At 49.6% G+C, this 24381-nt stretch overlaps 3 protein-coding genes across 11 annotated transcripts; 2 read left to right on the forward strand and 1 right to left on the reverse strand.

Moving 5' to 3' along the window:
* Positions 1–1667: 1667 nt before the first annotated feature.
* Positions 1668–23391, reverse strand: ZNF771 (zinc finger protein 771). 9 transcript variants are annotated; one of them, XR_005213470.1, is made up of 8 exons: positions 22781–22997; positions 22257–22406; positions 15204–16064; positions 12566–12946; positions 9824–9932; positions 8364–8605; positions 4937–5140; positions 1668–2367 (listed from the first exon to the last, which is right to left on the reverse strand). XR_005213470.1 is itself a non-coding variant. In XM_037813610.1 (4 exons), exons 2-3 carry the CDS (start codon positions 22395–22397, stop codon positions 15252–15254), a joined length of 954 nt encoding a protein of 317 aa, XP_037669538.1. In that variant the 5' UTR covers positions 22398–22406; positions 22781–22997; the 3' UTR covers positions 9979–12946; positions 15204–15251. The 9 variants fall into 9 exon arrangements, 4 of the variants coding, with proteins under 4 accessions (XP_037669538.1, XP_037669535.1, XP_037669536.1 ...); XR_005213471.1 differs by lacking the exon at positions 1668–2367 and having other exon boundaries at positions 2399–5140; positions 12728–12946; XR_005213469.1 differs by lacking the exon at positions 1668–2367 and having other exon boundaries at positions 2399–5140.
* Positions 1873–4809, forward strand: LOC119517107 (dCTP pyrophosphatase 1-like). Its single transcript, XM_037813622.1, has 3 exons — positions 1873–2002; positions 2696–2806; positions 4328–4809. The coding sequence occupies exons 1-3, from the start codon at positions 1914–1916 to the stop codon at positions 4626–4628; spliced, it is 501 nt and encodes a 166-aa protein (XP_037669550.1). The 5' UTR covers positions 1873–1913; the 3' UTR covers positions 4629–4809.
* On the forward strand, positions 9614–12618 carry LOC119517106 (dCTP pyrophosphatase 1-like). The gene is made up of 3 exons (XM_037813620.1): positions 9614–9782; positions 10470–10580; positions 12136–12618. The coding sequence occupies exons 1-3, from the start codon at positions 9661–9663 to the stop codon at positions 12434–12436; spliced, it is 534 nt and encodes a 177-aa protein (XP_037669548.1). The 5' UTR covers positions 9614–9660; the 3' UTR covers positions 12437–12618.
* Positions 23392–24381: the final 990 nt, after the last annotated feature.

The raw sequence follows: 24381 nt of genomic DNA on the forward strand, positions 1-24381 counted from the left end.
CTTGTTTTTGTTGCTCACATTCAGTTTTAACAGCTGAAGAGTGTCCATTGCATACATGTACTTCAATGTTCCCATTCTTCTGTCGATGGCCATTTAATTTATTTTCAATTTCACCATTACAAACAACACTGCAACAAACTTCCTGTATATGCCTCCTTGAATACATACTAATTTCTCAAGGGTCTTTCCACATAGAAGTGGAATTGCCACACCCTTGGAATCTTAATTTCTGAAATGGGATTCTCCGTTCCTCCACTTTCTTTCTTTTTTTTCTTTTTTTATAATTCATAATTAGGTTGTATTTTTATTTTTTTTTAAACCTTCATTTTATTGAGTTATATTCACATACCATGCAGTCAGACAAAACAAATTGTACATTTGATTGTTCACAGTACCATTACATAGTTGTACATTCATCACCTAAATCAATCCCGGACACACACAAAAATAACAAGAATAATAATTAAAGTGAAAAAGAGCAATTAAAGTAAAAAAGAACGCTGGGTACTTTTGTCTGTTTGTTTGTTTGTTTCCTTCCCCTATTTTTCTACTCATCCATCCATAAACTAGACAAAGGGGAGTGTGGTCCTTATGGCTTTCCCAATCCCATTGTCACCCCTCATAAGCTACATTTTTATACAATTGTCTTCGAGATTTATGGGTTCTGGGTTGTAGTTTGATAGTTTCAGATATCCACCACCAGCTACCCCAATTCTTTAGAATATAAAAAGGGTTGTCTAAATTGTGCATAAGAGTGCCCACCAGAGTGACCTCTTGGCTCATTTTGGAATCTCTCTGCCACTGAAGCTTATTTCATTTCCTTTCACATCCCCCTTTTGGTCAAGAAGATGTTCTCCATCCCACGATGCTGGATCTATATTCCTCCCCCGGAGTCATATTCCACGTTGCCAGGGAGATTCACTCCCCTGGGTGTCTGATCCCATGTAGGGGGGAGGGCAGTGATTTCACCTTTCAAGTTGGCTTAGCTAGAGAGAGAGGGCCACATCTGAGCAACAAAGAGGCATTCAGGAGGAGGCTCTTAGGCACAATCATAGGGAGGCCTAGCTTCTCCTTTGCAGCAACCGTCTTCCCAAGGGTATTCTTTCACTTCCACCAAACTCCAGGCCTCTTTGAACTCCTTGATAGGCTTACAGTAAATATTTCTTTACATGACTAAATCAATTTCTGGGTTTCATAAAGCTCTCTGCTCTTCCCATTGCCAATAACTCAGTGGTTCCATGATTCCACATCTCATAAATCCTGTAATGTAACAGAGCTTGGCGTTTTCAGGGAACCTTAAGGGGCTGCTTAGTTTGTGGTAAGTGGGGTGACCCGTGAGGTTGGAGACGCCAGGGCACAACAGCCAATCCCCTCTTTTTAGGACAGGGATGTGGGCCAACTCCTTGCCAACACAGAAATTGGGTGGGGTAGGGAGCTGAGATGGGACACGAGACCATGGTCCTCGTCCTGTCTGACATTGTGCTCCTCTTTCCCCTTAATCTCACCCAAATACTGTGTGGACAGGTCAGCGTCCCTAAACCCTGAGAGACAGTATCTATGCCTAGGCCCCTTCATTTCTGGAGTTCTACAGCGAGCCTCCCCCCCCCGTCCCCGCCCCAATTTCGCTTTGGCGCCATCTGGCGCCCACAAGGGAAATGAAGCGCTCGGGTCTCCCCGCCCTCTGCCCTCTCTCTTTGTCTCTTCCCCTAGTGGAATCTGGAGCCTAGATCTTTAAGATCCTAGGCCAAGTCGGAAGAGCTGGAGGGCGTGTGCATAGAGGCGTCCTAGGATTGGTCCAGTGTGGGTAAGGGGCGGGCTGTAGCAAACAAGGAAGCAAGACCGCCTGTGATTGGCCAGGACCTCTGACGGCGGGCTCAGAGCCGGGTAGTCGCTGCTGGAGCCAGGTGGACGTCATGTCCCGGGCGGGTGGGGACGCGGGGGCAGAGGGCACGGCCGCTGCCGGCCCGTTCACCTTCAGCCCGGAACCCACGCTCGAGGACATGTAAGCCGCGTTTGAACAGCCTGGGCTGAGGGTCACGCGCCCTTTCTCCCTTCTTTTTGGGAGGGTCCCGCCACGTGGTCAGGAATAAGGCTGGCAGCGGCGCTCGGGTCCCGGCTCTGCTGGCTGACCTCGGGGAGCCTGCTGACCTCCTCATCTGCAAAATGGGCGCAGCGATGCACGCCTGAGGCAGTGGAAGTTGGGTGATGCCATTAAGATTAGCCCAGCCCTGGGGAGATACCGGAGATCGATACTGCCTCTGCCCTTCAGGAGGGGGTGGCAAATGAAGTGCTAAGAGGGTGGTAGACATTTCTTGCCGGAGGAAATCAAGGAAGGCTTCTTAGGGGAAGAGGTCCTACAGCTGCGCCCTGTAAGATAAATAAGATATAGATAGGCAGAGACAGGGGAAGGAGATTCCAGATGGAGGAAACGGCAGATGCAGCAGCCAGAGTTGGGATAGTGGGGAAGAGGGTATTTGATTTGGCTGGAATTTAGGGTGTGTGTAGAGGAATAGTGAGGAAACCAAGGCCTGTGGAGAAGGATTGACTTGTCCACGGCCATCCAGGGAATTAGCTGCAGACTCTCCTAATGCCCATGTCCCCATTACATGTCACTGGGGCCCTGAGCCCTGTGACTCCTCCTCCTCCAGCCCCTAAGCCTGGGACCCTAAGCTTCCACCCCTTTGCTCTATTTCAGCCGCCGTCTCCACGCTGAGTTCGCCGCTGAGAGAGACTGGGGCCAGTTCCACCAGCCTCGGAACCTGCTCCTGGCCTTGGTGGGGGAAGTAGGGGAGCTGGCAGAGCTCTTGTGAGTAGATGGAAGGCTTCCTGGAAGGGTCTGTGTGTTGCTGGGGAGGGGGGCCTGTATTTGATTTTAAAACATCCACAGATTCAGATTCCCCTCAGTGCCTGGGGCTGGGGCTACAAAGATGACTCACTTGCTCCCTTCCCTCTAGGGGCACCCCGTCTCCTAGGAGAGACAGGCAGATATGGGCCCATGAAGGGGTTGTGGCAGCAGCCTTTTACCTGGACCTCTGGTTGGGGAAAGAAGTGTTCTCTAGGCCTGCCTATGTGGGAATTACAAATTTGCAAAGGTGGTGAGGCAGAAAAGGACAAATTAAATTCAGGGAGAATCGGAATGTAAGCATCTCAGTGAAGAGCAGGGATCTTGTAACTGTTTGGTTCTCACCAGAGAACCTCACTTACTAGATACCTATTTAATGAGTGGCAGGGGGGTGGTGGAGGGGTGGGAGATGAGCTTAGGAAGATAGGATTAGGGCTAGAAAGTGATGGAGTTGGGACAGGTGACCTGACCAGATTTGGGTGGTAGAAAGATGCTGTGTCTGCAGGGTGGACTGGATCACAGAGAGAATGGGCAGGGGAGACCAGTGAGAAGGTAGACCAGGGAGGAGATGGTGAGGCCTAGACCAGTTGCCATGGAGATGGCAAAGCTATTCATTCATTACAGATTTATGATCATCAGCTGTGTGTCCTTGAACACGACAGACACATTTCCTACTACCACACAACTAATGTGTTAATGGAGGGAGGCTGAGAATAAATAAATAGACTCACTTTAAAAGATCTGGAATCATGACAAGTACTATGAGGAAAATAGCACAAGGTGACCAGACAAGTTAACTGCAAGCAAAGTCTTTTCCGAGGTGACATTTGAGTTGAGACCATTCTGGGGTAAGGAAAAGCATTCAGGGCAGTGGGAACAGGACGTGCAAAGGCCCTGCAACAGCTTGGCCTGTTTCTGAGACAGAAAAGGGCAGAGTGGCTGCAGGTGGGGAGTGGGAGAGATAGTGGTGGGCAACAACATTGGAAGAGGTCGGGCACAGATCATACAAGGGCCAGCAAGCATGTTCAGTTTATATTTCATTCCTAAAACAGTTAGGGAGTGTTTAGAAGAGGGGAGAGACAAAATGTAATCTGTGCTCTTAAGGATGGTTTTGGGCAAGAGTCCAAGTAGGAAAGGTGAGTTAGGAGGGTCTGCAGTGGTCCAGGCCTGAGGTTTAGTCTGGGGTTGCAGTGTTAGCACAGGAGAGAATGAAATTGGGTCTCAAAGCACTGTCTGAACAAGTGAAATCTCCCCTTGGTGGCCTCAGCTCAGGTAGTGAATGAGCGGTCTGGGGGAATCATCTGTTGAGGGCCCCTCCCCACCTTGACTGTGCCCAGGGCCCAGAAGGTTTGTGTTGTCCTTGGAGGGAGGTGGTTCCTGGGCAGTTGCTGAGTTCATGACTGCAAGGACTTGGTGCTCTTGAGGGAGGCGGAGCCCATTGTCATAGCTAGCATCTGTCTGTCTGTCTGTGTGTTCTGTCCCCAGTCAGTGGAAGCCGGATGACGAGCCTGGACCCCAAGCCTGGCCTCCCAGGGAGCGGGCAGCCCTCCAGGAGGAGCTTAGTGATGTCCTCATCTACCTGGTGGCATTGGCAGCCCGCTGCCATGTGGATCTGCCTCGAGCAGTGCTCTCCAAGATGGAGACCAACCGGAGACGCTACCCAGCCCATCTGTCCCGCGGCTCTTCCCGCAAGTATACGGACTTGCCCCATGGGACTGTCTCCGAAGACGGGGCTGTGGGACCTATAGACCTTGTCCCCGAGTCCTCAGGCCAGGCCTCTGCCTAGAGGCATGGGTGTAGGACTTGTGGCTCAGCATGGAACCTGAGGAGAAGACCACAGAACCTTGTTCTAGTCCTTTCCAAAAAGAACGTGGGCTGAGGCCCCATCTGCTGAGGTCTGAATTCCACACTAACCTGAAGGCAACTCCCTGTTGTTCTCTTTTCCAATAAAACAGCTTGGGCAGCGACCTCTGGACTCTTCCTGGCAGGGGAGGCTGTCTCCCACAGGCACTACAGAAGGGCACCAGGGATGCCTCTGAGCCCCTCAGTTCCCACATTTCTCTATTGTTCCTCCCACCTGCAGGGCAGACACACCTGGTTTCTAGCACATTCGCAGTGCGATCTCAGGCAAGTCTCTTCCCCACTCTGGGCATATAAAGTTGGTAGGAGGCTGTGTGCAGTGTTGGTTAAGAGACCAGATTCTGGTGCCAGGCTGTCTGGGTTCAAATGCCACCTTTGACACTTAGGAGCTGGATGAGGTTCATCAAAATACTTCTTTCTGCACCAGGGTTTTCTCATCTGTAAAATGAAAATGATAGTAGCTACCTGATAGGTTGTTAAGGCTTAAGTGAGTTACTACATTCAGTGTTCTTAAACAGTGCCTGGCACAAAGAAAGTAACTTGTGAGTGTGCAGTTGTTCTCTCTTTGCCTTTTCAACTGAAGACTTTCAGGGGTCCAGAACAATAAGTGCGAACAGTTAAGGGAGGCCTGGGCCTACAGCCCAGCCTCCTACCCCCAGGCCTATGAGATCCCTCTGCCTGGGCCCCCAGCACAATTCAGTACCAAGTCTCTCTGGAGCGGAGCAGAGCAAGGCTTCCTCTCTTGGGCTTGGGCCTCTTTATGAAAGTGAGGAAAGCCCTTCCCAAAGCTATTTTCTTGTTCCACCTCTCAGCCTAAACTTAGTGTTGGGGGTGTCTCATTGGTCCACTGTGGCCTTGGGCACATCTTCCCTTTCTGAGATACCAGTGGCCTGCCTCCTTTGCAGGGTGTGGTGATGCAGGGCAAAAGAACTTAATGATTCACAGTTGCCACTGACTTGCTGTCCCCCTGAGCCTGTTTCTCGTCTACACTTCTTATCTCTCCTAACTGGTGAAACAACCCATCAGATGGCAACTGCTTCAGCTTTATGTCCTCAAAGCAACCTTTGCTCTCCCTCCACAGTGATAACAGGAGCCTTATCCCTGCTGATCTCTGATTCCATTCCCTTTCCTCCATCATCTTTCCCTTCTGTATAGTTTACTTCTCTCCTTTTCCACCAACATATAAAGCACATTCGAGTCTCGTCCACAATGACAAAACCAACATCCCACTCTAGTTACTTCCCCAGGCTTTTCACAACTGAGTTCATTAACTTCCCTCTGTTTCCAATTCTCATGTCTTCTCTTTCCTCATTTCAACAAATCCATCTAGTTCCTCAAGCCAGAAAGCCAATATTACCCAGGACTCCCTTTTCTCCCAACCCACATTTCCAAACTCCATGCTTTGCCTAGTACTGTGGCTAATTCTGTGTTCTCATCCAGAAGCTCTGCAGTATCCAAATCAGATTTCCACTTATTCTGGAACGTTCCTCTCTTAGCCTTCATGAACCACACTGTGCCAAGTTTCCTTCTATATCGCTTACTGCTTCTCATCTGCTCAACTGCTGAATGCTGGTGTTCTGTAATTCTTGGTCTTGTCCACTTAGATTCTTGTATTAGTCTCCTCCAGTTCCGTTACATAAAGCATTGTCTAAATGGCTGAGATTCTGAATCTCAAAATCTGAGAATCTCAATCTCTAGGCCTAACCTGTCCTCTAAATCTTAGGTTTATAAATCTACCTGCCAACTTGAATGCATCTTAAACTTACCTTATCTTAAACCAAACTCTTGATGCCACGAGTATTCAACCCTGCAACTCATCTTCCCCTTTCCAATGTGAAACACCATCCACCCTTCAAGTTGCTCAACACTCAAAACCTATAAGACATGGCTTGAGTCTCCCCTTTCTCCCATCTCCCACTTCAAAACCAACAAGACCTATGGAACTACCTCCCAAATATGTTCCCAAATCCTTTCACTTCTCTCCGTCTTCACCTGCCATCACCCTAGCCCAAGTCACCATCATCTCTTGCCTGGGCAACTGCAGTAGCTTCATTCACTGGTCTCCCTGCTTCTGCTGTTCCCCTCCTCCAACACGGTAGCCAGAGCATTCATAAATGTGAAATATGATCATATCTCTCCCCTGCTTAAAACCTTCCAAAGGGTTTCCATGATACTGAAAATAAGATAACTGCTCCATGGGTGACAAGGCCCTACCTGATCTGGCCTCTGTTCATGCCTGCAACCCCATATCCAGCCACTCTCCCCCATGCTCACTACATTCCTGCCATACTATAATTTTTACTGTCTGTAGAATATTCCAAGTCTTTCCTGCTTTAAGCATTCTTCCCTTTACCTAGAACTCTATTCCCCCAGATTTTTGCTCATCTTAAATGTCACTTCCTCAAAGATAAGTAACAGGAAATCCAACTGAAAAGAGCTTGACTAATAAATGGATTTATTATCTTAAAAACCAGAGTTCCAAGTTAGGGAATTCTGCACCTGTAAATTAATTGACTCATCCCTGTCATCAAGGACCCATGTTCTGTTCATCTTGTTGATCTGCCAGTCTGAGCCTGTGAACAAGCTCCCCTCACGATCCCATTCTACACACCCATATCTAGAGGTAAAAACATCCTTTGTGTCTTTTTTTTTTAAGAACTAAGAACTGGCCCCATAAGTCTCCAACCGATTTCCCCTTACTTCTTATTGACAAGAACTAGCTCACATACTCACCCAGAAACCAATCAATGACCAGGGCAATGAGACTGCAATGACTGATAGAACAATCAAGTGTGGGAGGGGTGGACCGAAGAGAAAAATCATGGTTCTGCAAGAATGGAGGAAGGGTAAAGGGCAGTCCAGAGTTTCTGCCAATCACTTTTCATAGTGTTTAAAATACTGTAATATTTAAAATTTTATTCATAGTACTTATCACTATCTGAGGGAATATAGTGTAGTAGTCAATAACACAAACTCTGAATCTAAACCTCCTGGATTTGAAACTGGCTCTACCACCTTACTGGCTGTTGACCTTGAATAAGTGACTTAATGTGCCAGTTTGGCTGTATTATGTCCCCCAAAATGCCACTGCATACATGTACTTCAATTTTGTGGGGGCAGACATATTAGTGTTGATTAGATTGAAATTCTTTGTGTTTCCATGGAGATGTGACTCAATCAACTGAGAGTGAAATGTTTGATTGGATAATCTCCATGGAGGTGTTATCCTGCCCATTCAGAGTGGGTGTTAATTGGACCACTGGAAACATACAAAGGAGTTCACAGACAGAAGGACCATAGAGCAACTGAGAGTGACATTTTGAAGAGGAGCTGCAGCCAAGAGAGGACAAAACGCCCCAAGAGCAACATTTTGGGGAATGCCATTTTGAAACGCAACCTGGGAACAAGCAGACACCAGCCACGTGCAGTCCCAGCTAACAGAGGTTTTCCAGATGCCAATGGCCATCCTTCAGTGAAAGTACCCAATTGTTGATGCCTTACCTTGGACATTTTATGACTTTAAGACTGTAACTTTGTAACCAAATAAACCCCCTTTATAAAAGCCAATCCATTTTTGGTGTTTTGCAAAACAGCAGCATTAGCAAACCAGAACACTTAACATCTCAGTTTAACTGTAAAATAGAGGTGATAATAATATTACCTTCCTCACAGGGCTGCTTTGAGGATGAAATGAGTGAATACAGTTGCAATGATTCAAACAGCGACCACAGTTCCAGTTCACTCCAGAGGCCCAGCTGTAGCCTAGAGACACTGTTGTATCCTTATAATAAATTCCCTTTTCTTGCTGAAACCGATTCAAACTTGTTTTCATTGCTCACATTCAATTTTAACAGCTGAAGAGTATCCACTGCATACATATACTTCAGCGTTCCCGGAATTTTTCTGTTGATGGCAATTTAATTTATTATCAGTTTCACTATTACAAACAAAACTGCAACAAACTTCTTGTATATGTCTCCTTGAATACATGTACTAATTTCTCAAGGGTCTTTCCGCTAAGAACTGGAATCGCCAAACCTTTGGGATCTTAATTTCTGAAAATGGACTCTCCACCCTTTCCTCCACTTTCTTATTCTTTCACTTCCACCAAACTCCAGGTCTCTTTAAAATCCTGGACAGCAACGACAGTGACCCTTGATAGGCTTACAGTAAATATTTCTTTACATGACTATTGGGTTCACAGAGCTCTCTGCATTTCCAATTGCCAATAACTCTGGTTCTGAGATTTGAAAGTAACAGTTCCATGATTCCACGTCTCATAAATCCTGTAATGTAATAGAGCTTGGCGTTTTCAGGGAACCTTAAGGGGTTTAGTTTGTGGTATGTGGGGTGATCCGTGAGGTTGGAGACGCCAGGGCACAACAGCCAATCTCCTCTTTTTAGGACAGGGAATGTGGGCCAACTCCTTGCCAACACAGAAATCAGTGGGGTGGTCCTCGCCCTGTCTAACTTTGTGCCCCTCTTTCCCCTCAATTTCAGCCAAGTAGTGTGGGGTCTAGTCAGAGTCCCTAAACCCTGAGAGTCTCAATATCTATGTCTAGGACCATTTATTTCTGGGGTTATCCACCGAGAGCCCCAGCATCCGCCCCCTTTTCAATTTGGCGCCACCTGGAGCCAAAAAGAGAAATAAAGCGCTCCGGTCTCCCTGCTGTCTTTTTGTCTCTTCCCCTGCACAAATCTGGTACCTTGATCTTTAAAGACCCTGGGCCAAGTCGCAAGAGTTCAAGGGTCTGAGCCTAGGTGAGCCGGATGGAAGCTCACTCGGATTGGTCCAGTTCGGGTAAAGCGGGGGCTGCAGCAAACGCCGCATAAGTAATTAGTCTTTCCTCCGGCTCCGCCCCGTCAAGGAACCAAGACCGCCCGTGATTGGCCAGCGCCTCTGAAGGCGGGCTGGAGTCGGGCGCCAGGTTCTCCTCGGCAATCAGAGCTGCAGCCGAATGGGCGACATGTCACGGGCCAGTGGGGACGCGCGTGGGGACACGCGTGGGGACGCGAGGGAAAAGGGCACGACCGCTGCCGGCCCGTTCACCTTCAGCCCGGAACCCACGCTTGAGGATATGTAAGCCTGCCCTTGCCCAGCCTGGGTTGGGGATTACGCACCCTTTGTCCCTTCTTTTGGGGAGGGTCCCGCCACGTGGTCAGGAAGAAGGCTGGCTGCGGCGTTCGGGTCCTGACTGCTGGCCGACCTCGGGGAGCCTGCTGACCCCATCTGCAAAATGGGCGCAGCAATGCACGCCTGAGGCAGGGGAAGTTGGGTGACGCCCTGTGAAAATTAGAGCTACCCTTCCGCCCAGCCCTGGGGAAATACCGGAGTCCGATACTGCCTCGGAATTCCAGGAGTGGGTGGCAGGACTAAGAGGGTGGGAGAGATTTCTTGCCGGAGAAAATAAAGGAAGGCTTCTTAGGGGAAGAGGTCCTAGAGCTGCGCCCTGTAAGATGAGTAGGATATAGATGGGCAGAGACAGGGGAAGGAGATTCCAGGTGGAGAAAACTGCAGAAGCAGCGGCAAGAGGTGGAATAGTGGGGAAGAGGGTATTGTTTGATTTGGCTGGAATTTGGGGTGTGTGTAGGGGAATAGTGATGAAACCAAGTCCCTTGGAGAGGGATTGACTTGTCCACGCCATCCAGGGAATTAGCTACAGACTCCCCTAATGCCCATGCCCCCAGGGCCCTGGACCCTGTAACTCCTTTTCCTCCAGCCCCTAAGCTTGGAACCCTGAGCTTTCACCCCTTTGTCCTATTTCAGCCGCTGTCTCCAAGCTGAGTTCGCCGCTGAGAGAGACTGGGGCCAGTTCCACCAGCCTCGGAACCTGCTCCTGGCCTTGGTGGGGGAAGTGGGGGAGCTGGCAGAGCTCTTGTGAGTAGATGGAAGATTTCTTGGAAGGGTCTGTGTTTTGGTGGGGAGGGGAGCCTGTATTTGATTTTTAAACATCCATGGATTCAGTTTCCCCTCCCTGTGGCCAGCCTCAGTGCCTGGGTCTGCAGGTACAGAGTTGACTCACTTACTCCCTTCCCTCTAGGGGCACCCCGTCCCCTAGCAGAGACAGGCAGATATGGACCCATGAAGGGGTGGAGGCAGCAGCCTTTTACTTGGACCTCTGGGTGGGGAAGGAAGGTGTTCTCTAGGCCTGCCTATGTGGGAATTACAAATTTGCAAAGGTAGGCAAAAAGGGCAAATTAAATTCAGGGAGAATCTGAATGTAAGCATCTCAAGGAAGAGCTGGGATTTTGTAACTGTTTGGTTCTCACTAGAGAATCTCACTCACTAGATACCTATTTAATGAGTGGCAGTGGGGTGGAAGAGGGGTGGAAGGTGAACCCAGAAAGATAGGATTGGAACTAGAGCATTGGAGTTTGGACAGATGACCTGACCAGATTTGGGTGGTAGAAGGACCACTTTGTCTGGAGGATGGACTGGATCACAGAGAGAATACGGCAGGGGAGACTGGTGAGAAGGTAGACCAGGGAGGAGATGGTGAGGCCTAGACCAGTTGCCGCTGAAATGACAAAGCTATTCATTCATTAACAGACTTATGACCATCAGCTGTGTGCCCTTGAACATGACAGACACATTACCTACTTTTATGTAACTGACGTTTTAGTGGAAGGAAATTGATAATAAATAAATAAATTCGCTTTAAAAGATCTAGAATCACAACAAGTACTATGAGGAAAATAGCAAGGTGACCAGACAAGGTAACTGGGAGGGCAAAGTGTTTTCCAAGGAGACATTTGTGCTGAGACCAATACGACAGGAAAGAGCCAGCCTGGGGTAAGGAAAAGCATTCAGGGCAATGGGAACAGGACATGCAAAGGCCCTGCAACAGCTTGGCCTGTTTCGGAGACAGAAAAGAGCAGAGTGGCTGCAGGTGGGGAGTGGGAGGGAGATGGTGGGCAATGATGTTGGAAGAGATCAGGGGCAGATCATGCAAGGGCCAGCAAGCATGTTCAGAAGTTTAGATTCATTCCAAACACATTTAGGGGGTGCTTAGCAGGGGGGAGGGACAAAATGTAATCTGTGCTCTTAAGGGATGGTTCTAGGCAAGAGTCCAAGTAGGAAAGATGAGTTAAGAAGGTCCGCAGTGGTCCAGGCTTGTGATTTAGTCTGGGGTTGCAGTGTTAGCACAAGAGAGAATGAAATTGGGTCTCAAAGCTCTGTCTGAACAAGTGAAATCTCCCCTTGGAGGCTTCAGCTCAGGTAGGGAACAAGAGGTCTGGGGGAATCATCTGCTGAGGGTCCCCTCCCAACCCTGACTCTGCCCAGGGCCCAGAAGGTTTGTGTTGTCCTTGGAGGCAGGTGGTTCCTGGACAATTGCTGAGTTCATGACTGCAAGGACTTGGTGCTCCTGAGGGAGGCGGAGCCCACTGTCATAGCTAGCATCTGTCTGTCTGTCTGTGTGTTCTGTCCCCAGTCAGTGGAAGCCGGATGACGAGCCTGGACCCCAAGCCTGGCCTCCCAGGGAGCGGGCAGCCCTCCAGGAGGAGCTTAGTGATGTCCTCATCTACCTGGTGGCATTGGCAGCCCGCTGCCATGTGGATCTGCCTCGAGCAGTGCTCTCCAAGATGGAGACCAACCGGAGACGCTACCCAGCCCATCTGTCCTGCGGCTCTGCCTGCAAGTATACGGACTTGCCCCATGGGACTGTCTCCAATGACCGGGCTGTGGGGCCTGTAGACCTTGTCCCCGAATCCACAGGCCAGGCCTCCACCTAGAGGCATGGGTGTAGGACTTGCGGCTCAGCACAGAACCTAAGGAGAAGACCACAGGACCGTGTTCTAGTACTTTCTGAAAAGATCATGGTCTGGGGACCCCGTCTGCTTAAGCCTGAGATCAGCACTAACCTGAAGACAACTTCCTGTTGTTTTCTTTCCCAATAAAACAGCTTGGGCAGCGACCTCTGGACTCTTCCTGGCAGGGGAGGCTGTCTCCCACAGGCACTACAGAAGGGCACCAGGGATGCCTCTGAGCCCTCAGTTCCCATGTTTCTCTATTGTTCCTCCCACCTGCAGGGCAGACACACGTGGTTTCTAGCACATTCAGTGTGATCTCAGGCACGTCTCTTCTCCCCTCTGAGCATATGAAGTGGGTAGGAGGCTATATGGAGTGTTGGTTAAGAGTCCAGATTCTGGTGCCAGGCTGTCTGGGTTCAAATGCCACCTTTGACACTTAGGAGCTGGATGAGGTTCATCAAAATACTTCTTTCTGCACCAGGATTTTCTCATCTGTAAAATGAAAATGATAGTAGCTACCTAATAGGTTGTAAGACTTAAATGAGTTATTATAGTCAGCATTCTTAGAGCAGTGCCTGGTGTATAGGAAGTATCTTATGAGTCTGCAGTTGTTATCTCTTTGCCTTTTCAACTGAAAAGGGGTTCAGAACAGTAAGTGCAGTTAAGGGAGGCTGGGCCTACAACCCAGCCTCCTGCCCCCAGGCCTATGAGATCCGTCTGCTTGGGCCCCCAGCACAATTCTGTGCCAGGTCTCTCTGGAGTGGAGCAGAGCAGGGCTTCCTCTCTTGGGCTTTGGCTTCTTTATAAAAGTGAAGAAAGCCCTTCCCAAAGCTATTTTCTTGTTCCACCTCTCAGCTTAAATAGTGTTGGGTGTTTATCATTGGTCCACTTGGGCATATCTTCCCTTTCTGAGATACCATTGCCTGCCTCCTTTGCAGGGTTTGGTGATGCAGGGCAAAAGATCTTTAAGATACCTTCAGGACTCACAATGGCCACTGGCTTGCTGCCCTCCTGAGCCTCTTTCCCCTCTACTCCTTTTATCCCTCCTAACCAGTGAAACAGAACCCATCAGACAGGAACTGCTTTAGTTATGTCCTCAAAGCAATCTTTGCTGTCCTTCCCCAGTGATAACAGGAGCCTTATCCCTGCTGATCTCTGATGCCATTCCCTTTCCTCAATCATCTTTCCCCTCTGTAAAATCAACCTCTCTCCTTTTCTACCAGCACATAAGGCACACTGAAGTCTCTTTTCCCTACTGACGAAAGAAATCCAACAGACCCATTCCAGTTACTTCCCCACGCTTTTCACAGCTGAAAGGCTTGTCTACACTCACCCACTCTGATTCCTCATCCTCTCATGTATACTTTAACCCACTCCAGCCTGGCTTTCACAACACCCCTTCCACTAAGATACTCTCACCACATTCCTTTACCTGTGACAAATGCAGTAACACCAACGTGGCATTTGAGCTGACCACATGAAATAGCTTCCTCTCTAGATTTCCCAGATAAGATACTGCTGGTTTTCCTCCTACCCTTGCTTGGCTCTTTTAGAGTATTCTTTGGTAACCCCTTCTGAACACAATGGCATGTGCTCCTGACCTGATAATCTCTAAGCTGTTATTTCCAATCACCTTCTTGACCCCTACAAATTCGCCTTACAGTCAGCATTTCCAGATAGAGGTCTAACAAGTGCCCCAACCTTAGCTCCAGTGCTCTCCCACCTCCTGTGTCATCTCCTTTCCCATATACAGAATCCCATGGATTCTAGCTCCTTAAGAGGTCAAATCCATCTCCTTCTCTAGTCCCTCAAGATTTCTTTGCTGCTTTGGATCCTTTAACCTGGTTTTCAAAGTCCCTGGTGTTCTATGTTTGCCAACCTTAAGACCTCCCTCCTTATGACCACACATTCCCACCCTAGGGGTTTGTCTGCAAGCTCTAACAAGACTGGGATGCAGTTTCAGGGCCCCCGCCATATTTCCTCAACTTCAACTTTTTTTTGGCCTTCAAGACTCAGTTTAAACATCACCTCCTAAATTCCCAGATTGAGCTAGAGACCCCACCTACCCAATAATTTTCCTCATCATAGCTCCAATAACACTGGACCGCTATTGGCTGTTTACCTGTCCCTGTTCTACAACTGACTGGCTGTGTGTGTACCTGTTTACTTATCTGCAAAACTAATCTGGAGATAAAAGATTTACCTAACTTTAGATTGTTTTGAAGATTAGAGTGAGCATATTTACATAATGAAGCCCTTAAAGCCTTTAACAGTGCTATGAAGTTTTAACTATTGATTGTATCCCTCGCTAGACTGAGCTCCACGAGGTTCAAGACCCGTGTCTTGCTCTCAAGGCTTCACAGATCGCAGTACATGTTTGATATGACCGTGCTACTGCATAACCATGGGCAAGTGCGGGGTGAACCCACTCCCCCTTACCCCTTTGGTCTCAGGGCTCCATGACAATTCACTTAAGTCCTCTAAGCCCGGAGAAAGTCCCAACCTTCCTCCTCCCCGCTCCCACCTCACGCACAGGCACGGGTGGGTGAGGATATAATACTTTATTCACTAACACGGGCTTAGAGGATGTGGTGGTGGGGTGGAGTGTGCACCGTTTCCTGGAATCCCCGCCGGGGTTCTCCCCGCCCTGTCCAGCGTAGCCAGGCCTGCCTTCCCACCCTTCCCCAGGCGCGGGGGAGTGAGAGCCGTCCAGGTCAACGCAGCACCCCCGATCCGAGCCCCTGCGTACCCGTCCCCAGCCGGATGCTCGCAGCGTCGCGGCGACAGGAGCAGCGGCTCAGCTGCCCTCGCACTCTGGGCAGCGCTCGGTGGCGGTGGCGGCCGTGGCGCCAGGGGGTAGCTTGAAGTCCCGGCCGCAGCCCGCGCAAATGTAGAGGCGACGACGCATGTGCGCCCTGCGGTGGCGAATGAAGTGCGAGCTGAGGCGGAAGCGGCGGCCACACTCAGAGCATGGGTAGGGCCGCTCGCCCGTGTGCGTGCGCGCATGCTCCGCTAGGTTGGAGCGGTGGCCGAAGCGCCGGCCGCACACAGCACAGCGGTGCGGCTTCTCGCCCGTGTGCACGCGCCGGTGTTTGGCCAGGGCCGAGCTCTGCGCGAAACGCGTGCCGCAGTCGGCGCATGCGTACGGCCGCTCGCCCGTGTGCGTGCGCCGGTGGCGCGCCAGGCAGGAGCTGCCGCCGAAAGCGCGTCCGCAGTCCGGGCACGCGTACGGCTTCTCGCCCGTGTGCACGCGCAGGTGCTGCGCGTAGTTGGAGCTCTGCGCAAAGCGGCGTCCGCAGTGAGCGCATGCGTACGGCTTCTCGCCGGTGTGGCGCCGCCGGTGCTGCCGCAGGTTCGAGGCGGCCGAGAAACGCTTGTCGCACTCGGGGCATTCGTAGGGCCGCTCGCCAGTGTGCGTGCGGCCGTGTTTGGTTAACGCCGACTTCTGCGAGAAGCGCCGGCCGCACTCGGTGCACGCGAAGGGCCGCTCGCCCGTGTGCGTGCGGGCGTGCTTGGCCAGCGTGGAGCGGCGCGCAAAGGCGCGGCCGCAGTCCGGGCACGCGTGGGGGCGCGCCGGGTCCGCAGATGGCGCGGGTGCGTCGCTCGGGACCTGCGGGGAGAGGGCGGGGGACAGGTCAGCCCTGATCTCTAGGCCCCGGAGCCAGAGACCTGGGTCTCCGCCTGCCGCAACCTCTCTGAGCCTCAGTTCCCGATCGGTAAAATACCAAAGGCGACGGTGCCCGCCTCCTGGGAGAGCTGGGTGCATGAAATGAGATGATCCATGTAACGCAAACAGCACAATGCCTAGTGGACACCGGGCGCTCTCAGAAAGTTAGCCATGATTATGATTAATCCCACAAGAATCTGCTGGGCTCCTACAGTGTGCCAGGCCCCGTCCTAGATACCTTTCCTGCTTGCAGGAAGGATGGTTTGGGAGTAGGGAGATGCTGTAAATTTAAATAGGACTGTCAAAACACCTCCCTAATAAGGTAACAGGCAGAGACCAAGAGAAGCTGAGACGGCGGTCTATAAGGATATCCCCAAAAACAGCATTACAGAGGGAGAAGCAGGGCCCTGAGGCAAGAGTTTGCCTGATGAGCTCCAGGAATGGCAAGAAAATTCATGTGGCTGGAAACGAGTGAGGGAAGGAGAAATAATGAATGAGACTGAGGGAGGGTTGATAACTTACCTTCGGGCCTTATAGGCCCCTGTAAGGACTTTTAATATGAATGAGATGGGGAGCCATTAGGGAGAATGTTAAGAGAGCTTTGGGCAGGGAAGTGACTGCACCAGATTTATATTTTAAAAGGTTCCCTCAGGCTGCTGGATTGAGATAGAGAAAGGAAAAGCAGACCAGTGAGGAGGCTGTTGCTGTCACAGGTGGAAGTGGAAATCTGATATATTTTGCAGTTGGAGACAACAGATTCGATAGAGAGATTAGATAGGGGGTATAAGGAAAGCCAGGAGTTAAAATGACTCCAAGGGTTTTGAGTTTAGCAACTGCGCAGGTAGAGTTGCCATCTGCAGAGATGAGGACCAAGTTGGGCTGTGAGATCCCATTTGGACTCATATATCCATTTTTCCTTGACACACCTGGAGCTCAGGAGACAGAGTAGGTGGAAGATGTAAACCGGGGAGCCAGTGGCATATAGACTTGGATGACTTCACCCAGGGGGTGCACAGAAAGAACTGAGCTCTGGGTTTTTCGAGAACTGGGGTTCTCTAACATGAAGAGGGCAGCAAGATGAGGGGCAACCAGCAAAGGAGACTGAGCAAGAGCAGCCAGTGAGGTAGGTGAGCCAGGACAGTGTGGGGGTCTTGGAAGCCAGGCCAGGACCAAGTCCAGGCTCTTAAGTCAACTTTTATGAGCAAGCACCTGCCATTTTTTAAGCAACGAAGAAAAGGCCAGGGTAAAACCCAAATGCTATTCTGAGGCCTGAAATGAAAATTTATGAAAACGAGCCAGTTTCATAAGGTCTAAGCTTCTAGAGATAAAACCAGAAAGAAGAAAGAAATGCTTTGTAAGAGGCAGAAGTTGAGGGTGAAACATTTTAAACTAACAATGGAGTGAAGAGGAATATTGAGGGTACACTGCTCCCTTCTTAGAAAAGGGGAACACTCATCCTAGCAAAAGTGATGCAGAGTACTGAAGGCCAAGCAATAAACTACATTAATTCATGGCCAAATGAAATGCCCTACACACATTAGGGACAAGACAGTTAACTCCTCCCTATATCTATCCATTTTACAGATAGCAGCAGGGTCAGAATGCAAACCATACCAAGGGGCAGAGGGGTGGGATGGAAAAGCTCTGGAATCCTTCCTTCAGGCCTGAGGGAGCTACAAGAAACAGTTACTGCCTTCTATTTCTGAGGCTGCAAGGAGGGAATGGCTGTCTGACCATGCTTTCAAGGACCTTTGTAAAAAGGCAGTGGTTTTGTGATAACGACCTCAGAAACTGGAAAACAAGACAATTTCAGAAATCAAACCATTTGAGGGAACTCTTGTTTTCTAAACAGTTCATATAACAATAATAGTGATAATCAACATTAGTGTTAAACTTTGACACTGTTTTATGTATGTTATTGTATTAAATCTCACCTCCTTTGAGTCAGTCTTAATAGTTGAGAAAACAGGCTCAGAGAGATAAAATTCACACAGCCAGTGGAGTCAAAACTGACTCTTTCAGAAGGCTGGCCCTTAACCAGTGAGCTACACTGCTTCCCTGCACTAGCGGAGCCTGGGTGTTACAGAGGGGGACTCCAAGACCCCACCTCTCTCCAAGAGGAGTCAAGTTTAAAATACAACTTGATCCTTGAAATCAAGAAACTCCCCACAGCTGGTCTGGCACAGTCTGGCTTCAGGGTCACATTTCCCAGTTTTGTCCTGGTTTTGATATCTGTTGGGTTTAATACCAGTCACTGCAGAGAGAACTTTTCTCATGATGTCTACAGTGTCCTAGCCCATTTTCCCCTTGGCACTCTTCTTTAAGATAACTTTGGCCAGCCTGAGGATTCCCTCATGCCTGGGTTCACTGACTTAGGAAAAAGGAATACTTTGCACAAGTACACTGGGTGTCTCCAGCTCCAGGAGGAAGGTCCTTAGGCAGCTGGGGAAGAACCCAGCTCATTGAGTCCTTGGACTCAAGGTATCGAGGAAAGAGAGGTAGGCTAGAGAAGATTCACATTTCCAACTTCAGGTACACACATCACAAGATGCAGGAAGATTCTTAGGTGGCATGTAGGCAAACTTTTATCTTATTATAATTATTATATATTTATTTTCATGGATATTAGTAAAGCATTACATCATATCAAACCCACAGTCTCATCAAAATTATTGTTTAGATGAAGGTAAATTTATTTAAAAAAAAAATGTCTATCTATTTGAAGAATAGAATAGATAACCGACACACGAGACTGAAACTTGGCAAATACCAGATGAGGCGATTGTTGGAGACGCTTAAGTGTCTCATATTCTATACCTATTTTATTTAAAAATGAGAATAAATGGTATCTGCACTGTAGCAAGAAGGTACCGTGGAGATACAATGTAGTATAAAAATAATATGATGGTCCAGGCATTTAAAGTCAGTGATCTTGTCTCCTTGCTTAAGTATTTTTACAACAGGGTATAAACATCCCAGTTCCCTCCTCAGCCATTACTTTTCTAATTAATAATAACTACCACTTATTGAGCAATTACTATGTGCCAGGAACTGTGCTAGGTGCTTTTCACACATGTTCTCATTTTATATCCATACAACCCTGTGAGCTGGGGATGATAAGCCCCATTTTATAGATAAAGAAATAAGACTTGAAGGTAAAGCGACTACCCAAGGCCACACAACTAATAAATGGCAGAGCCAGGATTTAAACCTGAAATCTGTCATTGTCCAAAAAATCCCCTGACACAATTCTCTTTCACTGACTAGGTTTGAGGTCACCTGAACAGCTTGTCTCCCTCCCCTGGACCCTTTCAATGGTCAGCAACTCTCTTCTCTTTGGTACAAAGTATACAACACAAGCCCTATCCTCTGGTTCCTTGCTACGTCAGCATCACTGGGAACTTGTTACAAATGCAGACTCTCAGGCCCCACTCTAGACCTACTGAATCACCATCTTCATTTTAACAGGATCCCCAGGTGATTCTCATGCATGTTAAAAATTATGAAACTCTGATCTAGAAGAGAAAAGAGCTACCCCTGGAGAAAGCAGAGACCACATGGGCAATGTGTCAGAGGTGAGAAAGGGTCAGGACTGTTTGAAGTCAGAGCATGGATGGGTATTGAGTAGTGAGAGATGAAGCTTAAACGACACAGGGTCAGACGGTGAGGAGCTTTGAATGCCAGGCTCAGGCACGACTTTCTGCTGAGTGGAAACAGAAAACCACTCAAGGGTTTTAAGCAGGAGAGAGATAGGACTAGATGTGTAAAAAGCTCACTGCAGAAATCTTTTCCTTAAAGACTGGATTTTGATAGGCAGAGAAAGATACTCCAGGCCCTGAATGCAGCATACCAAGGCCTGTGCTAGACAGTGAGTGGCCACGGGACTGGGTGATAGCTAAGAGTCACAGGATGTGATCAGGGCAGGGACTTTTCATGGTAACCATTTCACAGATGGGGAAGCTGTGGCTGAGAGAGGCTGCAAAGCAAATCGATGAGTTATCTCATGGGCACAGTGCTAAATGTTCATGGCATACGTGTGTGCAATCCTCATTTCCACCCTCTTCTTCCAAATCCAATTGCCCAGAAGACCCTTGCAGACTGGCATTCAAAGATGTTATTTTCATTATTCCATTATACAGATGAGAAAGCTGAGGCAACACCGGTAAATGGTGGAGTTGGGATTTGAACCAATGCATTTAACTGCTACATGTACCCTTTGATAACCAGCCATAGCCACGCCTACCCCTGCACCCCCAATCCTCAGCTACTGCCAGTCCCCTCAGGGTTCCCAATATCTGCCTCCCAAATATTCCCTTCTCTCCATCCTGGCTGCCACTACCTTACACCAGGCTTCCAGCCTCCCCTCACCTCCTTCTAAATGGATTCTTCTATATGGAAACTCCAATCATATCTCTCCCCTGTTTTAAGAATTCTGATGACACTGTATGACCTAACAGTATGTCCTGTTGGCATTCGAGACCTTGACTCCGTGGCCGCACCCACTGTCTAGCCTCATCTCCTCTGAGCCTTTGCATTTGCTGTTTCTTCCTCCTGGAAGGCCTTCCTCCTCCTTTGCTCAATTTGCCAAATTCTCACTAAGCTTTCAAGGCCCAGGTCAAAACTCATCTCCGGGAAGCCTTCCCTACCGCCCTGCGTGGTTTGCCCTCAATCCTCTCGTGGTCTCCGTGCTGGTTTCCTTGTTCACCTCCAAGCATCAGCGTTCATCCCAGAATGGCCAGAAGGATGACCTAGCCCGAGGTCCTGAACTTTAGAGAGAAGAATGAATAATCGCAGCAAACACTTACATAATGTTTATCATGTGGGGAACACGGTTCTAAGCTCTTCACACGCACTCCCTCCTTTAATCCTCACAACCCCAAGAAGTAGGAGCTGTTGTGATTTCCCTTTTACAAATGAGGAAACCAAGTCCCAAAGAGGACAAGACAATTGCCCGAGGTTGCACAGCTGGTAGGTGATGGATTTAGTAGTCCACCCTAAGCTTGGGATCTGTGTTCTTAACTTAAGGCTAAAGCTAGAGACCAGGGGGTCCTGGGAGGCTGGACTAGGGTGACAGGCCAAGGAGGTCTGAGACAAACAGAACTAGGGAGTTATTTGGCCTGGAAGAGGAGGCCTAAGAGAGCCGCCCCCTTCTCCCTAGGGCCCATCACATCCACTAGGGGGCACCAGAACTTTTCCTGGGAACTGGCCCCTGCCCTGGGCTGACAAAAATCAGAGAGAGGCCCAGAAACCCCACCCAGCAGGAACCGTCCAGCAGGAACCCTCTAGCTGGACATAGGGCTGCCCTGCCTGGGGGTGGCCAGAGTCCTGTGGGTTTCTGGGAAGTGGAAATATACATCCGATCTTCTTTAACTCCTGTCCTTAAAACCTTCAGACCCCCTCAGGATAAAACCCAGACTCCCTACCGGCCTGCCAACCCCTCCACTCTCATTCAGGCTACAGCAGACTCTTCCCAATAGGCCCTCACTTCCCCCAGTGCACATTCACTCCTTTGAGCCTGTGTCATTCCCTCTGTGTGGAGCAGTCACCCCACTTCGGCCCTCAAACTCCTACTCAGACAAGCCATCCCTCTACTAGCTGTGAGACCTTAGGGCAGTTACCAACCCTCTTCAGGCTTCAGTTTCTCAAACTGTAAAATGGGACAAATGCTACCAATCTCACAGAATTGAGATGCTTAGAACAGTGTCTGTCACACAGTAAATGTCATGCAAGAATCAGCTGCTCCTGTATTAATGTTGTGACCACCTCTTCAGAAAGCCTAATCTCACCTCCCCCCACCTCTAGGCTTTCACAACCCCCACAGCCTGCACCTATCTCACAGGATTCTAACTACCTGGTTCCTTGGCAGTCTAACCCTGCTAGAAATTAAGCTTCATGGGCAGCCAAGGGAACCCAGGATATATTTTGCTCTCCAGGGATCAGCACAGGGCCTGTCATAGTATGTGTGACATCTATATGATGACAGCATGAGCAGTGGGGCAGAAGGATGAGCCAGCCCTGAAATTCTAGGTCTGAGATTCAGGGGAAAGCAAGTGAAGAGTCCTTGGCTTGCCTGAGGGAGGCTGGGCCTGGACCAGATTTGGGGGCGGTGGGCACCCAGGTGTGTGAGACACGTACCTCCTTGTTGTCCAGGGGGATCTTGAGTTTTACCACCTCATACTTCTCCTCGCCCTCATCCTCCTCGCCCTTCACCAGCAGCACCATCTCCTCCTGCATCTCTTCCTCCTCCTCCTCTTCTGCCTGCCGTTCGCCAGGCATCTTGGTGTCCTGGGGCCGGGAGCTGGATCAGAAGCTTGGGATACCCCCCACCTCCCACCCGCGATGGCCCTGACCCAGACAAGGCGGTGCAGCCTTGACTTCGCCCGCCCTGCCTGGCCTCCGGGTCTGGCCCTCTCCACTGCACCCGAGCCTGGCCCTACGCCCTGGCACTGTGCCGGGGCCATCTCCGGAGACACCCTTTGATCCCCTCTCATCTCGGCATTCAAGACGCTGAACAGTTCGAAACCCCTGTCCCTGAAGTCGCCACCCTCCCCGCGCTGAGTCACTCCCCCGGTGCCCGGGTCTGCGTCCCTGAGCTCTGGGGCACGGGCTGGGGGCACAATCGGGGCGAGGACCCTGGCGGAGGGGTGGGGAACACTCACCAGCTCAAGGTTCGGCGCTCGCGCTGCCCCAGGCCTGGGAGCCCGGCCGTTGGGCACTCAGCGAGACCGCGGCCCCGGAGGCGGGGCGGGGGCGGGGCCCTGGCGACGGCCGATCATTGGCCCGAGCACCGGACCCGCCCCCGAGTGGGAGGGGCTCGGAGGACCCAGGGGTCCGGCCCGAACTGCCCGCGGAGGAGAGCGGGCCGAGACCCCGCGCCTCGCGCGGTTCCCTAACTCCTAGGGTTCTCGGGCCTCCCAAGCCCGGCTTTCAAGGCCCTCGCAACCCGGGTCTAACTTACCCCCACAGCTCGTCTCGTGCGGCCGCCTTGGGGGTCTCAGCTGTCGCCCGGCGCCTTTGGTCCGCCCGCAATAGGCCACGTGCGCCCCGGCCTAGGCCTCTCGCTGGCGCCCAGCCTGGAGGGCGGCCCCAGCAGCCTCCGCTCCTCGTCCCTTCGCTCTTTTTTTCCTCGCCTCACCTCCCCAATTCCTTCCCCGCCCCGCCTTCCCGGTGTCCTGGCCCCTGGCATTTCTTGCTTCTTGAACACATCCTTCCTAAGATACGCACGACGAGGGGCCAAGGCCCCATGTTACAGTTGAGCTGATGGAAGTTAGGGAGGTGAAGCAGTCGGCCAGAGTAAGGGTTGTTATGACGTCTCTCACCGCCAGTAGCGGCGCACGGGCCAAATCTAGTCCACAGAAGTATCTTGTTTGGTTCTTAGGGTATTTTTACTTTTTAAAATTAGTTTCAAAAAAGAAAGAAAGGGAAGAGAGGTCTTACTTTAACAAAATTGATTTCCAGCTTTGAAAAATTGCAATATTTCACATAAAAAGCTGTATTTCCCACTTCTCTTGAAAAAGGAGATGTCTAATTCTCCCATTTTGTGGATGGAGCAACAAAGATTCAGAAATGATGAAGGAAAAGACAAATAACAGTAAGTGCTTGCCATATATATATATTATATATATATAATATAAATATATATATTATATATAAATATAAATATATATATTATATATATATAATATAAATATATATATTACCTTTAAATCTTTATAACAGCCCCGTGGTGGTCAATATTATTTACAGTTGACAAATGAGGAAACTAAATCTCAGAGAGGTTAAGTAATTTCCTCAAAGTCACATAACTGGTTAGTAGCAGATTCCAAAGCTCAAAGTCTTTCTATTAAACCAAATTACCTCTCAGAGATGAGGTTACAGAGGAAAGAGATGGTAGAGCCAGGACGCAAACCTGAGCCTCAGTCTGCAGAGCCCAGGGCATAATTTGGAAGTTGAGATTACAGCCAGCCAAACTTTTGCCCTTCCCCAGGGTTGGGAAAAATATTTGTCCTTCTGTGTCTGGCTTTTTTCACTCAACACAATGTCTTCAAGGTTCATCCATATTGTCACATGTATGAGGAGTTCATTTCTTTTTACAGCTGAATAATATTCCATTATACGTATGTACCACATATTGTTTATCCATTTATCATTTGATCCATGGGGAGCACTTTTTAATGTGGTCAGGGTAGACATCTGTGAGGAAGTAATATTCGATATAAACCTTGAATGATGAGAAAGGGTTAGCCATGTGAAAATCTGG

This window comes from Choloepus didactylus, chromosome 21 (assembly GCF_015220235.1).
Source record: "Choloepus didactylus isolate mChoDid1 chromosome 21, mChoDid1.pri, whole genome shotgun sequence".
In the NCBI taxonomy this organism is placed as follows: domain Eukaryota; kingdom Metazoa; phylum Chordata; class Mammalia; order Pilosa; family Megalonychidae; genus Choloepus; species Choloepus didactylus.